The sequence below is a fragment of the Chiloscyllium plagiosum genome, chromosome 6, assembly GCF_004010195.1.
Source record: "Chiloscyllium plagiosum isolate BGI_BamShark_2017 chromosome 6, ASM401019v2, whole genome shotgun sequence".
Lineage (NCBI taxonomy): Eukaryota > Metazoa > Chordata > Chondrichthyes > Orectolobiformes > Hemiscylliidae > Chiloscyllium > Chiloscyllium plagiosum.
Window position 1 is genome coordinate 77234599 of NC_057715.1, and position 16089 is coordinate 77250687.

A 16089-nucleotide genomic window follows, 5' to 3' on the forward strand; every position below is an offset into this window, starting at 1 on the left:
TATAGCATGCAGAATCTGAAATGAATTCATTTGGAAGAAAGGTAAGGAAAAGAGGAATTTAAACCATTTACCTGATGCAGACATACTAATGTGTAGAAGGCTTCACCTGCAGCATCAGTGAGTTCCGCACTGTGCTTCTGCAATACCAGCATGTCAAAGACGAGCTGTAATGACAAACTCGACAGAATGAAAATACACACCAAGCACAGTAAGATAAAATTAGTTAATTTCAGTGCATTAGTGTACTGTGAAGGAAAAAGTGCAGTACCTAACCCAGCAAGCTTCAAGGTTCTTGACTTTTTAAAATATACCACCTCAAATCAGCATATTAGTAATGCCAGTAACAGATTTATAACCTGCATTTCATCTTTCTCGTATTGGCTTTAGAAATGAAGGTAGGAATGATTAGATAGACAACTCTGATAACTCTAAGAGGTGCACAATTCAGATCAGAACTGAATCATAATGAAATGGTAACTCCTATCTTCTTGCCATTTTCAATCAGGAAGCTGTAGACCACCAAATTTACATTAGAGCCTGGGTAGAGACCAGTAATGTTTTTGTTTAGATATTTGAGAGATCGCAGGTACTTACTATGAGAATAAAAGCCACAGACTTCCACAGTTTGAACTAACAAAAATAGATTTACAAGATTAGAACAGCAAAACTGTATATACTATGTACTCTAACCTCCAGTGTTGACATGGGGTAAATAAGGCTAACTAACCAATAGAATAATAGAATCCCTACTTTGTGGAAAGAAGCAATTCAGCCCATTAAAATCCACACCCTCCAAATAGCCCCCATGTTGCCCAGTGGTTAACTGTGGTCAACCATCACACAAAATACATTAAATAGCAAAGGTAGTAAAAATATTGACAACCACCTGATGAAGGAACAGTGCTCCAAAAGATAGTGCTTCTGAATAATCCTGTTGGACTATAACCTGGTGTTGTGTGACTTTTTACCTTTGTACACCCCAGTTCAACACTGGTCCCTCCAAATCATGTAGTAAAAATAGATCGCCAGATTTCTCAAAATCCTCCAAATGTTGGTTACTGTAGTCAGCAAGTTTCTTTACAATTTTACAGGAGATTCCAATTCTTCACTTTTGAAGATCTGGCTTTGAAACTTGGCAAAAAGCTCCATCATGAAACGCCTCCAAGATTGCTCACATCTGACAGTTCACTTTCCTTTCCTGGGACTGTGCTCTCCCAGATTCTGGAGACTGTACTTCAGCAACTGTTCACAGGCACAATTCCAGCCCTTTCTCAGTTAGCTAGCTTTACTAAGCTGGTATTCTCCTGGGTTTTTCTGAGCTCCAACAACTACACCAAGGAAATATTGCTTGTGGAATTCCCCTTCTCCCACTCACAGGTACACTGAATTTTTAATGACTCACTAGCTGCTTCTGAGCTCCCACAGCTTGAGATAGCTCCAAAGATAGTCCAACACTTAGTTGAACTTACTGGCTTGCAGGACTTCTGAGTTCCAAGTGCTTAGAGAGCCTGCAACAGCTGCTCAAACTGAGCTTTCTCTGGCTGCCAACCACCCAACTTACCAGTATCCTGAAGATTGCCACTTTCTGCTTTGACTATCCACATCTCCTGAACAGGTTTCACTATGACCACATAAAATGTGGTCAGAAGAATTAGTTAATGGCAACTTCACCAATATAAATTGTACCTTGAGAAAATGCCTGGTTGCAGCGAAGAGTGGTGATTCTGCCTCTTGAGCCTTTGCACATGTTTCAGCCAAAGGTGTGAGGGCTTCCAAACATAGCTGGGAAACTTCAGACGTCATTCTAAAGGAAACGGTTAAGGAAAGATGCAGAACTTCCATACAATGCTCAAAGTTTAATGGAAACAGGATTTGGGAGAACAATTCAATTGAGATCTATTCTATAAATGAACAAACACATTAAAAATGTAAGTCACAATGTGTCAAAATTGCAAGAACACAAAGATATGCAGACTGATTTTTGCAGTTCAGAGGATTATAGAATAAATTGTGCCCTGCTCATATCCATTCAGTTGTAAACAAAACCCACAATCTCAATTAAGGGACTATTTAACTGTTACCTACCTTCTATTATCCTGTTAAAAAGAACTTCACAGAAGTTCAGTAAATTACTGAAAATTAAAGATCAAATGTCAAAGACATTGCAGAGCCATACAATGCTTTCTACATTCTTTCTAAAATGAAGACTGGACCTTAGCAATAATATGAGCAAAAGCACTATTTAGTTACTTAAGGAATATTAAATGTGCAACTTCTCTTAGTTTCTGGAGAGAAAAGTCTGAGATTGTCCATATACAACACAAACTCATCAGTCTGAGATACAAACCAAACATTTGATATCATTGTTATAATTCCCATAAATCAGACATTCCGAAGGATACGAAGTCATCCCCAATTCCAAAGAGTACATAAGACTCTTAAAAAGTTCTTCAGGAAGTTGCGGTATTTTCTCTGGAAATATCTCACAGATGAAGGTGATTAATTTGTAATACTGGTTACACAATGATGGGAACTAGTATGACAAAAAACAAAATTTTTGAAAATATGATCTAACTTATTACACATCCAATATGGTTAGCAAAAAGACAGGACACATGCATCATAAAATTACGCAGAAGTGTAACTGTCAATTATATCCATCCCCTAATGTCCATATAATTTCATGACCTGGTGATTTTAAATTCTAACAAGGTGTATTGTTCTATTGATTTATTCTGTTCTTCACTCTGACAAGCTAAATTACTAATAACAAAATTGTTCCTAGTTTCTGGTGATAGGAAGTAGAAAAGGAATTGCTTTACATTATTTTTTACTTGTTTGGCATGTTTAAGAAAAATGTTACCTTTAGTAAGTCTTGTGACATAAGTGGCAGTACAATATTCACTCCATAAAGGACTACATCAGCAGCTGACACTGATCTGTTTCCAGGCTGTCCAGGTTCTTGACCACGGAATACTTCATCTAAACAGGAAACAGTTTACATGAGGGCTTATTTTAAGACACTTATTAAACGATCAACAGTAATTAAAGTCCATGAAGTGTTAATGAGCTGGGTAAGGCAGCATAAACTTGCATGTAACATTTCAGTTCTAGTGAAGATGGAAGAATACAGTTTGTTATCATTTTGAACAGTGACATGACTTGCTTAAAGATGCTGTTTTTCATCAATCAATTAAAAAGCAAACTTCTCTAATACCTTTTTTGGGAAAAAGGTTGATTAGATATTTCAAGAAGAAAAAAGTTAATTTTGAAAAGATCTGATCTGATGAAAAAGCCAAAATCACTTTCCAACTGATTTATCGAAGTGTTAAAATTTCCACGCATCCTGCCATTCCAACATTAACTGCACCGGAGAACTACAGCTAAACAAAATATCACTTTGACAAGCAAACACAAGAATCAATGTCCTATACTCTCTCAACAGCTTCATAAATTATGCATGACAAACTGCAACAGTGTAAAGTGAAGGGTGGATGGGTTTTTTTCCCATCCATCTACCATTTGTCAATCTAATTCCACAACATTGTGACAAAAGTAGACAGGCAACAATTTATTTTCTCCTCTTTTCTCCCCAAGTAGCACAGCAGGGGTAAGTAGCTTGAGAGATGGTGAATTCAAATTCAGTCCCTCTACTTAGCACCACAGAATTTCAGTGCTGTAATGCTCTGCACTAGTTCTTATTAAACAAAGTGCTATATTTCATGTGTTAATTTCAATCCTTTTAAAAACAGATCATTGCAGTGCTCCAGAATACAAATGCATTACAGTATTGTTATTGTGCATTCCTGTAATTTTACAGTGTCACTAGTTGTCATAATTTATATATGATATTAGTTTGAAATTCTTTGCACCTTAGTCATGTCTTAACTGTGAAGTGTGCTGATAATTGTGTCCCATTGTCACATAAGGTGTCATAAAAGGCACAAAATCCCAATCAGACCACCAAGATGACCAACTTGCCTGATGAATTGCTATTCGAGACAACTACCATTAACTGAAAATAATTTAATTTATTGTAACACACCTAATTTTAACAATTGGTAGAGAAAGGAAAGGATTCCAGCTATGTGACTTAAACTATGCCCCTTTGAAAACCCCAGATTCATCCACATACTCACAATTAAGACAAACAAAAAAGTCTGACACATTATGGATGGATAAACAAAAATACAGCAAACCAAATTTCCAAAGATCAAAAATCAATAGCTGAAGGGTAAGTTAAGTTGTCTCTCAGTTCCTTTTGCTTTCAGCAACAATTGCACTATTTTTGATACTTCAACAAGTCCTTTCTTTTTGGAATATTTCTTTTAAGCTTTTTTGGTTTTCTTGCCTCTTTGCCCACATGGAGAGAGGAAAGAAAGACATGTTTCGTTTGCCAACTGCTCTGCATTTACAACTTTGGTTCCTCTGCAGTTTATTGCAATCGCTATCTGTCTACTGTTTAAAAATTAACATTTGTCTTGGATAGCTAAACATGCACCACTGAATTTTTCCAGGTTGGAAAACTTGGTATTTCAGTGATATAACAGACACGTTTGCATTTCAGTTTAGAATTCAGAAAGCAAAATATACAGTTACTTACTTATCTCCACCCTTAAAAAGATCACCAGGAAAACTTTACACATATTCAAAACAACACAAAGTTATATTCTACCATCCTCACTCAATTTTTATGCTGAATTTAAATAATTCCTTGTCATTTTTCTCCCAAATTCTTGAAGTATTTCAGCATTACGACTGTGATAATGCATTAGTTACTGCATTAACTTTCCCAGCAATGTGAACATTTTTAATATTAAATAGTTGCATTGATAAACACCATCAGAACAATCTCAATTTCCTTGCAATTGTGATCCCATAGTCTCCTTTTCCAATGTAGACTTCTACTTCTGCTATTAGTTAATTTTAAAAGCATCCCAATGGCTTTTCTATTCCTGACTCACCATCTTGCAATAAGACTGCAACTACACCCAAGTTACCGGCATCAATTGACACTTTAAAAGTTGGTAAATTCAGGGCAGCACTTATTAGAATTGCCATCAGATTCTCAAAGGCTGCTTGGCACAATGGTAACAATATCACTTTTGCCTGTTTTTGTAATAAATCTTTTAAAGATGCAAGTGGGACTAGATTAATTTAGGATATCTGGTCAGCATGGATGAGTTGAGGCGAAGGATCTGCTTCCATGCTGTGTCTCTCTATGACTCTACAGCTATTGTGCTGACATTAGACACCAATTTCCATTAATGCCCAGCCATTCCTAGAAAGCTCAATTTTTCATTTCATTTTAGGAATAGGGAATCAGTATCTTCACTTTTGCTATTCTTGGCAACATTTTCCCTTGCCCTACAATGTGTTCTGGGCAACCTACCCCTACTTTCGAAAATTCACTCTTGGTAAAAGTTATGAAACCAGCTAACAGTAATTGCTTAAATAGGTCTACTTGCTTTACAGGTTTTCTGTAACGTAACTGTACATTACAGCATCATCTAAGAAGCACAAAGTTAGGTATTTTAGGTATACCTTGGTCCATTAGGATTTGAAATGTAGATGAGGCATTTTTAAAACCAAATGACACCATTCAACATTGTTACACCAAACGGATTATACCAAAGGTTGATATATCCTTAGCTTGTGTGTTAATGGTACTTGCCAGTACCTCTTCAACTGATCAATCTTAGAAGGAAATTAAACTTTGCCAACCCTATCAATACAATATTCCAACTGAAGTATTGGGTATGAATCTGTTATTGTAAAAATAAAACAAAGAACTGCAGGTGGAGATCTGAAAAACACAAACAGAAATTGCTGAAGAAACTCAGCATATCTGGCAGCATGTGTGGAGAGAAAACAGTGAACATTGAGGTCAGTGACCCTTCATCCGAACTAGAAGCAGCTAGGAAAAGGGGTTGTGTGGGCTGGTGGGAGGAAGGAATGAACATGTAGGTGGAGACAAAGCTTAGACAGAGAAAAAAAGCGATAGGCAAACAAAAAAAATAACAGTAAGCCAGAGAAAGAGAGAGGCTACATAGGTGATAATGGGAGCTTTGAGCAGTTGAGAATGGGTTGGCCGTGCTGAAAGCAACTCGTTTCAAGACAGGACCTGAATTGTGAGGGTAAGTACTGTAATAGACAAGGAAGGTGGTGTTCTTGGTCTGAAATTGATAAATTTAATGTTGAGTCCTGAAGACTGTAAAGTACCTAAGCAGATGATGAGGTGTTATTCCTCCAGCTTGTGTTGAGCTTTGCTGGAACACTGCAACAGGCCTGAGACAGAAATGTTGGCATGGGAACACAGAAGGTCAGGATGAGTTTACAACCGAACACAGGTGTTCTGCAAAGCAGTCACTTAATGTACAGGAAATTGCACTATGAGCACTGAGTACAGTACACTAAGTTGAATGAAGTGCAGGAGAAGTGCTGCTTCAGCTGAAAGATGCGTTGGGGACCTTGGATGATGAGGAGGGAGGAAATAAAAAGTGAAACACTCTCAAAGTATTCCCCCACAGCTTTGAAAAGCAGCATTATCTTGCACAGCTAAACTTGCGATCACTTGATGGTTCCAAGTTGAAAACCCCTCCTGGTACTTCAGCTTTACAGAAGTCCAATTCCATTCAAGCTTATAGACCAAAAAAGAAAAATGTATGGTTCCTTACAAAGTGAAAAATCTCTAATGATACACAAATTACACTGTTCTATGGTTTTGTTAACCAGCATTACTGTACACAACAATTAAAGCATACCTGTGTCACTGAAGTCGATAAACTCCTTTGATAGGAGATTAGTCAGAAGTTCCATAATGAGTAACAAGTCTTGATACTGTTCTTCTTCTGCTGCCACATCAGTCCTTTTCCTGCCTAAGCTGTTCTTAGAGTAAACCTGTAGTAGCGTCAGACAAGCTTCGTACAACTTCATGGCTTTTGACTAAAAATTAAAAAATGATGTTAGATTGATGGAATACTTACAAAACTTAATGTAAACCTGCATTCCAAACAGGCAATGGACTTTGTTCCCTGTTATAAAAGTAACTTCTGACAATGAAGTTGACAAATGTATAGAGATGAGCAGGTGATTGATGCAAACATACAAATACTTATATTTGTATTGTGAAATAGGTTTTTTAAAAATATTCCAATACTTTAGGCAATTAAAGGATAGGGGATTATCCCATTATTTTGGATATTATGCAGTGTAATTTGCAGTGATTATTAACAAAAGACAACTCATTTATGTAGCAACCTTTACATGCTAAAGATGCCACAAAATGTTTTGTAGTAACTGCCACTGAATAACTTGAATGTTGTCACTATTAATATAGACAGGTGAAACAATACAGCAAGATCCCATAATGAATAAATTGCTCTGGTATTGGTTACCATTTCCATTTAACCAGGAGATCCCCTGCTGCTATTTGAAAAGTAACAATGGATCTATTATGTGCAGGCTTTGTCTGAAAGATGACATCTGATAATGCAGCCTACTTTTTTTTTTAATAATAGTGCAACAAAGCATTAGTGTCGATTAAATTCCAAGTTTGGAATCTGAACCCAGAACTTCCTGATCCAGCAACCAGTGATACAACTTTATGTTTTTCGTAACAAGAAGTTACTGAACTAAGGGAAAGAAAATTTGCCAAAATTAAAGCATTTCTGTTTATAGGACAACAAAATGTGAAATACCTTTCAAACAAAGACAATTTTAACTATGTTTCTCAATTATTTTTTTCCTCTGAATTCTTACATGCATTTATGCTTTTTAAAATTTTTTTTCATAACATTAGCTCGTATATGCAAAAAGCAGACACAGAGTCAGAGTTTTTTTTTCTGTTAATTCATTCAAACGCTGAAAAGCACTGGCACCCACGAGCCCACTGGTTCTTGTCCTTCTCTCGAAATAATTGGGAGAGCTGTCTTCTTGAATTGCTGCAGTCCTTGTAGCGTAGGTACACTTGTGATGGTGTCAGGGTTTTCCAGTATCTTAACCAATGACAGTGAAGAATGGGAATGTAGTTTAAAAGAGATTTTGCAGATGGTAGTGTTCCCATGTATCTGTTCCTCTCATTTTTCTTGGCAGTAGATTCGAATACACCATTGCCATATTCCGCAAAATTTTTAACCATGTTCTTTGTCAACAATTCCTACCCCAAGCGAAAAGATTACCTTCAGTTATTTTTATTCATTCAAGGGAGTAGATTTTGCGACCTGGGCCAGCATTTATTACCCATCTTTAGTTTGCTGTTTTGAAGGTGAGCAATGTGTGTGGCTGTGCAGTTGCTGGGAGGTTCCATCTTTGTGCAAGATGATGATTTCTTATTTGAATACATTTAGCTTTCAATTATTCAACATTTGACGGGAAATATGATACTTTCCCAAACAAATAAGGTGTTAATTTATTAGTGCCATTGATATTTATATTAAACCAGTCAAACTTCACATGATAAGCATTAAACTTCACATGATAAAACAGTGAAATTGTAATTTTTAGGGATGCATTCATTTGGGAAGCAATTGTTTGTTGTTCACAGAATGGAAACTTTGTCAATTAGCATATACTCAATCTTTTGTATATACCATGCAATGAATATTCAGTGCTGTGTTCAAGACAAAGTACTTCCAAAAAATTATTTCATGGGATGTGTGTGTTACTGGCTATGACCTTGAGAAAATTTCGTGAGTGATTATTGAATTGCAGCAGTCCACGTAGTGGAAGTGCCGGTATTGGACTAGACTGGACAAGGTCAGAAGTCACACGACACCAGGTTATAGGCCAACAGGTTTATTGGAAAATCACAAGTTTTCGAAGTGCTGCTCCTTCATCAGATGAAGTCGGATCAGTGTTCCAAAAGCAAATAAACCTGTTAGACTATAACCTGGTGTTGTGAGACTTCTGACCACAGTCTATGTACTGTAGGTATATGCACCCCACTGTTATGAAGGAAGTTTCAGGCAACAGCAACAGTGAAGGAATGGATATGGAGTTTAAAGTCAGGATGGTGTAAGGCTTGGAAAGGAAACATGCAGGTGATGGAATTCCTAAGCATCCACTCCTCTTATTCCTCTAGGTGGCAGAAGGCACCAAAGAAACCATGGTGAGTTACTGAGATGGCACGCACTGCTATCACTGTGCATCATTTGTGATGGGAATGAATGTTGAGGTGGTAGATATGGTGCCAATCAAGTAGGCTACTTTGTCCTGGATGGTGTTGGGCTTTTTTGTATGTAGTTGGAGTTATATTCCTCTATTCAAGCATTCTATTTCACTCTGTTTTGCATCCTGTGGATTGACTTTTGGGAGTCAGGAGATGAGTTACTGCAGAATTCAGACTCCGATCTGCTCTTGTAGCCACAGTATTTATGTGGCTAGTCCAGTTCAGTTTTGGATCAATGGTAACTTTGATGTTGAAGCTCCTGCTATGAACAATGTTAATACCAGTTATTGTCAAGGGGAGATGATTGAGTTTTCTCTTATTGCAAATGGTCATTGCCTATGTATGTCTTGAATGTTACTTCCCACTTAACAACTCAATGCTGAATGTTGTCCAGGTCTTGCTGCATATGCACACAGACTGCTTCAGGTTGCTGAGAAGCTGCAAATGGTGTTGAACATTGTGCAGTCAAACGTGAACACTGCCACATATTAAATGTGATAGAAGAAATGCAGCAGCTTAAGGTGGTTAGGATCAGACACTACCCCGGCGAAGTTCTGCAGTGATGTCTTTGACACTCAAAGACATATTGGCTCTTCTTGCCAATCAACAAAAAACAGAAAATCTCTGTAGAGATACATAACCAGTTTACTGATCCAACTGATGACAAATCTCACTGGAGGATTTTACATTCTAGTACTTATGAAATGTAGTATATCTGAATATCCTTCTTCAGTGGATAAAATATAATCTGTTCAGAACTTGCATCCAGTCCAAAACCATTTCCAATCAAACGTTTTCAATGAAATGAATTTTATGATCATTTTTAAGGAAATAGTTAGTCACATGGCATATAATCTTCCCCTCAACAGGTTTTAAAATGGCAATATAATCTTCACCTCAACAGTTTTTAAAACACCTTCATTCATATCCTATATATGTAGAGAGCAAAAATAAACACAAGCAGAGATGCACAAACAGGCAAAAGGCTAATATTTTGCTTTTGGACAAACATTTTACTCACTTACAATGATATAAAAACAGTGCAATTTGTTCTTCATCTTCATGAAAAGCAAGTACCTAAGACACTTCTTTTTCCCATGAAACAGGAAACACCAACATTAACTGTGGGTGGGTGTAAATTATGAATCATTTAGTTGTTTACCAATGAAATGTCCTAACAAGTGAAGACATGCGAAAAAAAGAGTAGCTTTGACAGATTGTACTTACCTCTCCAAGGTAGCAGATTTGTTTATGTGCGACTTCAACAAAAACTTCTATGATCAAGTTAACAGTCTCAGGTGTATTCTTGTAAATTTCCATTAAACCAATGCAATTATTGAGAAAGTCCATTAAAAAGGTGAAGAGAATGGCCACGTTGTCTATTTGTGTTGCTTCAGCTATTCCACAAAGTGCCTCCAGTGTAGCAATGATCTCCTGTTTTACCTCTTCTTCCTGACAGACTTGCTGAAAGTTTTCTTGGTTGATAACATTAAGAAATCGCTGTTGGAGTGGCTGGAGAACCTAAAATTTTTTTTTAACAAATATAACAAAGTGATTCACATGGATTTTTTCTCATATCAATAAATATAATCAATATTTGCTGCTGGTGATGCTATGATCCTTCTTGGGGGTGACTGAAGTATGTGGAGAAGTATTCACTTAATTTTGAATTTAAAAATATTTCTACATTTCTACTGATAAATAATCAATGTCACAAAACAAGTACAAGTGTGCAGTCTAGATAATAGCTCAGCTTGCATTGTATCTTTGATCTCCTTGATGCTATTCTATGTGCTCGATGACATCCTGAAATGGAGTATTGCCTGATATAGCATAAATAATGATAAAAAACTGGATCATAGACCTGCTCACTCATTAGAGATATGACTGGTGATGCTTTAACCTGAGGGTCATGACAGCTCAAGCAAAGGAAGAGGTTGAGAAGGAGAGTCCCTCACAGTAACCTCAGCCAGTTTGGGAATTGAAACCATCACTTTTCTTCACAAAACAGCCATTTAGCCAACTGAGCTAACTGACTCCCAACTAACATTCACATGCTCCTTAACGTAAAACAAGACCTCAAAACACCTCACAGGATCATTATTGATCTAACAATTACAGAAACAACTTGGAGATATTAACTAAATGACTAGCAGATTGGTAAAAGAGCAAGATCTTAAGGCATGTCTTAAAAGAGGAAGGCTAGATAGAGAGGTACATAGAGGAAATTCCAGGGCTTAGGTCTTAAGTTATGATTTAGAATTTATTATACATGCTGTTATTCACAAATTAATTTTAAAGGATTATGGCAATGGTGTCAAACAAAATCAGAAATACAGCCAGATCAAGTTTTCATCTTGACACACAATGCATGATGTTGCTTTAGCCGCCGCGATCTACTAACCCCTAAAGCTACAATCCTTTTTTAAACAGTCTGAACTTAACACTAGTGATGCTGCTTCAGGCTTGTCTTTGTACTGATTCTAACAGATGCTATTAAATAAACAAATTCCAATTAGCACTAGAATCAAATGGCTGTCGTGTCCCAATTACCTCTCAGCATTGAATGGTCAATGATTATGAATCAGTAGACCCAATTATGCTCATAATTGAGCAAATTGTGGTTGAACTACATTGGGTCAACGTCTGGCAACATTTTGTAGCACAAGAGTAATATTGTCAGCTAGCTTCCTTAAGATGGCAAAACATGAATTAAGCAACTGGCATTAAGATGTTGAAATTCCATTTACAGTTCACAATTTAAATAACCTACTTTAAGAGGGGAAACTGAAATGACTACTAATTAGAACCTTTCCTTAAGTGACAAGATCTGTATCATTTGAAAGATGTATCTTTGTATTAAAAAAATGCTCACTTTGCAAATGATCAAGTATTCAGTTAACCTAAGGAGGATCAATTGCCTTAAATTTCCATATCCTTATGGTACAGACTATTGGTGTTGATTAGTACCTCACACAATCAATCATTCTGTCTGACATACACCCGGCTCCCTGATGCAGAGTTACAAATGTGGCAATAAAGGATTTTGTCGGTTCAGAGAGGCCAAACCCATTGCATATCATAAAATTAACTAATTTTAATTAGGCTAGTGAGTTGTTAGGGTATGGAAATATTGAGAAATGTGATGAAAGCAAGTTCAGTTGAGGAATTCTAGGCAGCATTGGATGACAGGAAAATGGGGAAAAGGCAGAAGATTGGCACTAGGCAACAGAAACGATGCAGGCACAAAGGGATGAATGACCTTCTTCTGTACTACAGCAACTTTGTGACACTGTCCTTTGTTTTTAAGCTTTAAAGTCAGACACCGCTGTCTACATCGCCTCTAGCTCCTGTTCTGAAATTGCATTTAGTGACAGAAATTAGTTGTGCATTTAGTTCTGCCTGCATTAACCATTCTCTGCTACTAAATAGTCTGGTCAATTAAAACTGCGTCAGTTAAGTACAATTTTTACATGAGGATTTGCTGTACAGTTGAGAAGCATCTAAACAACAACAATTGCACATTCCCTCTAGCCTTGACATTCTGAAACCACTTACTCACATCGCTCTGACTGCGTAATATTTAACATGTGGTGAAACATGGAGCATGGATATGCAGAGAATACAAGTGCAGAAGTAGAACCTATGTGGTTGAACAAATGTGTAATGATCCCTGCATGTCAAGTATATAGATGATGATCTTAATGGCACAGCCATGATGAGTAGGATGTCAGCAGAGCTTCAATCACATTTACAGCCTGGGGAAGGTGGCAGTTGTATCAGCTTAAGAAAACTTCTCCTATCAAATCAGTTACCTTAACGTGTAGATACTGAATGAATGATTGATGGCTCAGGGACTATCTATAAATTACATTAACTAGATCACTAAGTTGACAGTGCACCCTTTGAAAAGGGACTAAAGCATTTTTGGTTGTCACTTTCTGAGGGATCAAAGATCTATTAGATTCAGTGAAGGCATTCTTCTAATCCTCTATGGTAACCAAATCTTGTGGACATGGACATGGACATGTTGGTTTTGTGTCTTCGATATTGTTTTGCCTGAAATCAACAACATAGGAGCCCAGACAGAGTCAGAGTCGGTCTTTCATCAACCCATCACAAGATTCAAGGTGCTCACCTAGAAGGCTCACCTCTGCTAAGAAATTAATACTATTTTGCTGCATTTCAGGATGTCATCGAGCACATAGAATAGCAGCTAGAACAGCATTGGGAAAAGACCAACAAAAAAGGCGCAAAGTGACAAAGTTACAGGAATAAATAACTTGAATATATAATGCAAAAGAGTGAAGTAGCTCCTACATAACGAGAGAGAACAAGTGATCAATATGCTAGGCTCACAATTCAAATTTTACTTATATCTTAAAGAACTTGGTGAAAGAAAGGAGATGGTGTACCAAATAAACCTGGCACAGCACCTGCTTCCTTTCTACATGGATCAGGATGTCAGCATTAGCAATGTCTCCATCGAGCTCTTGATCATGTTCAGGGACACCAACTACCCACTCCTAGTTTCAAAACTCTGAATCTCACAACATGCTTTCACAATTTATTAAACTCTGCATTCGGTACACCTATGTTTGAGCATTTGACTAACTTGGAGAAAGTGAGGACTGCAGATGCTGGAGATCAGAGCTTAAAAATGTATTGCTGGAAAAGCGCAGCAGGTCAGGCAACATCAAAGGAGAAGGAGAATCGACATTTCGGGCATAAGCCCTTCTTCAGGCTTCTTCTTCTTCTTCTTCTTCTTCTTCTCCCTGAAGGGCTTATGCCCGAAACGTGGTCAGGCAACATCAAAGGAGAAGGAGAATCGACATTTCGGGCATAAGCCCTTCTTCAGGCTTCTTCTTCTTCTTCTTCTCCCTGAAGGGCTTATGCCCGAAACGTTGATTCTCCTTCTCCTTTGATGCTGCCTGACCTGCTGCGCTTTTCCAGCAACACATTTTTAAGTATTTGACTAACTTGTTGAATTTGCATGAAGGAAACTGCACATGCTGTGCCAAATGAGTGCAAGCCTCTACAATCCTCGTGAATCTAGCAATCTTGAAACATTTAATGGCTGCCAGGCAAATTAAGGAGAGCCCTGTCAAATTATATGACTTGCAATGTCCTATCACTTCATGCATTCAGTTGGCGGCATAAAAGTTAATATCTGTGGTGCCTTCATCTGACATTGTGAGAGCTTTATTTCCAATAAGTTTGATCTCAGATATGACTGCAATATTCAGATAGCCTTCACTGATTCCAGACTGAAGAGCACTTCTGAAAATAGTTTCAGTAATTGTGCCTAAGCTATCCAATCGGCCAGATGGGTAGTGTTGAGAATTCTGGCTCTCTTCTAATGCTGGTTGACTGATCTTGCTTTCCCCCCTCAATCGCTTATTACATCACTTCCACCAGCACGTGAATTCTCCTTATGCAGTTTTCAAATATTACATCAGTTGTAGTTTCAAAATAAAATGCCTTCTAAATATGTCCACCTGCAAAATTTTGCCTTTTAAAAGGTAGTGCTTTTTTTGGAAGATGGAAATGAAGACAAAAATAGCTGAACTTAGGATGTGATATGATCATTTGCACGGTACCATTTGCTATCACATTCAACATCCGCAAACTATATATTTTAGGTTATCAGTGTAGGCAGTGTATCCTCTACCAAATGGAACATATGTTTCAATAAAGCAACTAGAGATGCAAAAAGTAAATTAATATCCAAGACCAGTGGATTGAACAAAAAAGTTTCTTCATCAATATGCTCTTGATTTTAGAAACATTTAGTCCAATAGTTTACCTTAAAGATGCTAGAAACTTTGGAAAAATTGCCAACTTTGTCTATATTCAAATTCTCACCTCTGTCCAATACTGTTGTTTTGTTTCTGTATCCACATGAGCAAACCCTGCCAAAACTAGCGCTTTCATCAATGTTCGCTGCACACAGCTGGGAAGGTAGTTTAGTGGTGGACTTCGACTTGCATATTGTTTTGCCAAATTCCACCAATTTTCACATTTTATTACTAAATTAGCCCTAAAAGGAAACAGTTGTCAATTAAAACTACTGGAAAATATGTGTAAAACAAATGCAATTATCTGAATGTAGTTATGGCTTCATAATTAATACAACTGGCATTAAAATCTTGAACAAAAACAAGTACTTGTTTGAAAAAAATATATATTCTATACTTCTTTGTATGCTATTAAGTGGCTACAAAAACCTGCAGCATCAAATAAAACTATTCTCTCAAAATATATTTTTGATGTGTCAGTAGCTTTAGACTGAGAAATCATTTGATTATTTTAGAATATATTTGGGGTGCTCACACTTGAACTTTTATATACAATACAGTTTAGAACATTAAAGTCATTAGTCAATAAGCTACTCGACAAATTATTCCAAACTAAAAGTCCATGCAGTCAATTCTTTTGATAAACATTCAAATGGCTACATGATAATTGCCAAAAAACACAACATAATATTCTTAATGAAGTCATATCATCAAGTGCTGGCCACCTGCTTGAGGCTAACAACCATGATAAAAGTATCATGAGCTTCTAACAAGTCAATTCAGTGAGGCAGTGAGTGACTAAGAAAATGCTTGAAGAAACAACTAAAGAAGCCATTAAATATTCTTATGCTGAAAAATTACATTCAAATAGAATCAAAAAAGGAAGAACTTCATGGAAAAAACTAATTGGTTCTATAAACATTAAATATAATTTGTGAGTTTATACCAAACAGAACAGAATACAAGAGCAAAGAATTCATGATAATTCAACACCAAATAATGACGAGGTTACATCTGAAATATTAGGTGAAAATTTGGGTTTCTTAATAGAACAAGGAGATTCAATAGCTTTGGAACAAATGAAACAAATGGAGGATTTAATTTATGAAGAAAGCCACTAAG

The 16089-nt window shown here is 36.9% G+C and overlaps 1 protein-coding gene across 1 annotated transcript in view; it reads right to left on the minus strand.

The window, feature by feature from the left end:
- xpo4 (exportin 4) overlaps positions 1 to 16089 on the minus strand; it is a 99745-nt gene that overhangs the window by 4242 nt on the left and 79414 nt on the right. Inside the window, exons 15-21 of the mRNA XM_043691920.1 lie at positions 15035 to 15209; positions 10397 to 10690; positions 6765 to 6945; positions 2864 to 2982; positions 2403 to 2533; positions 1687 to 1804; positions 72 to 164 (exon numbers count right to left, since the gene is read on the minus strand). Of these exons, the coding sequence (XP_043547855.1) occupies positions 72 to 164; positions 1687 to 1804; positions 2403 to 2533; positions 2864 to 2982; positions 6765 to 6945; positions 10397 to 10690; positions 15035 to 15209 (1111 nt within the window). The remainder of the gene's footprint in view (positions 1 to 71; positions 165 to 1686; positions 1805 to 2402; positions 2534 to 2863; positions 2983 to 6764; positions 6946 to 10396; positions 10691 to 15034; positions 15210 to 16089) is intronic.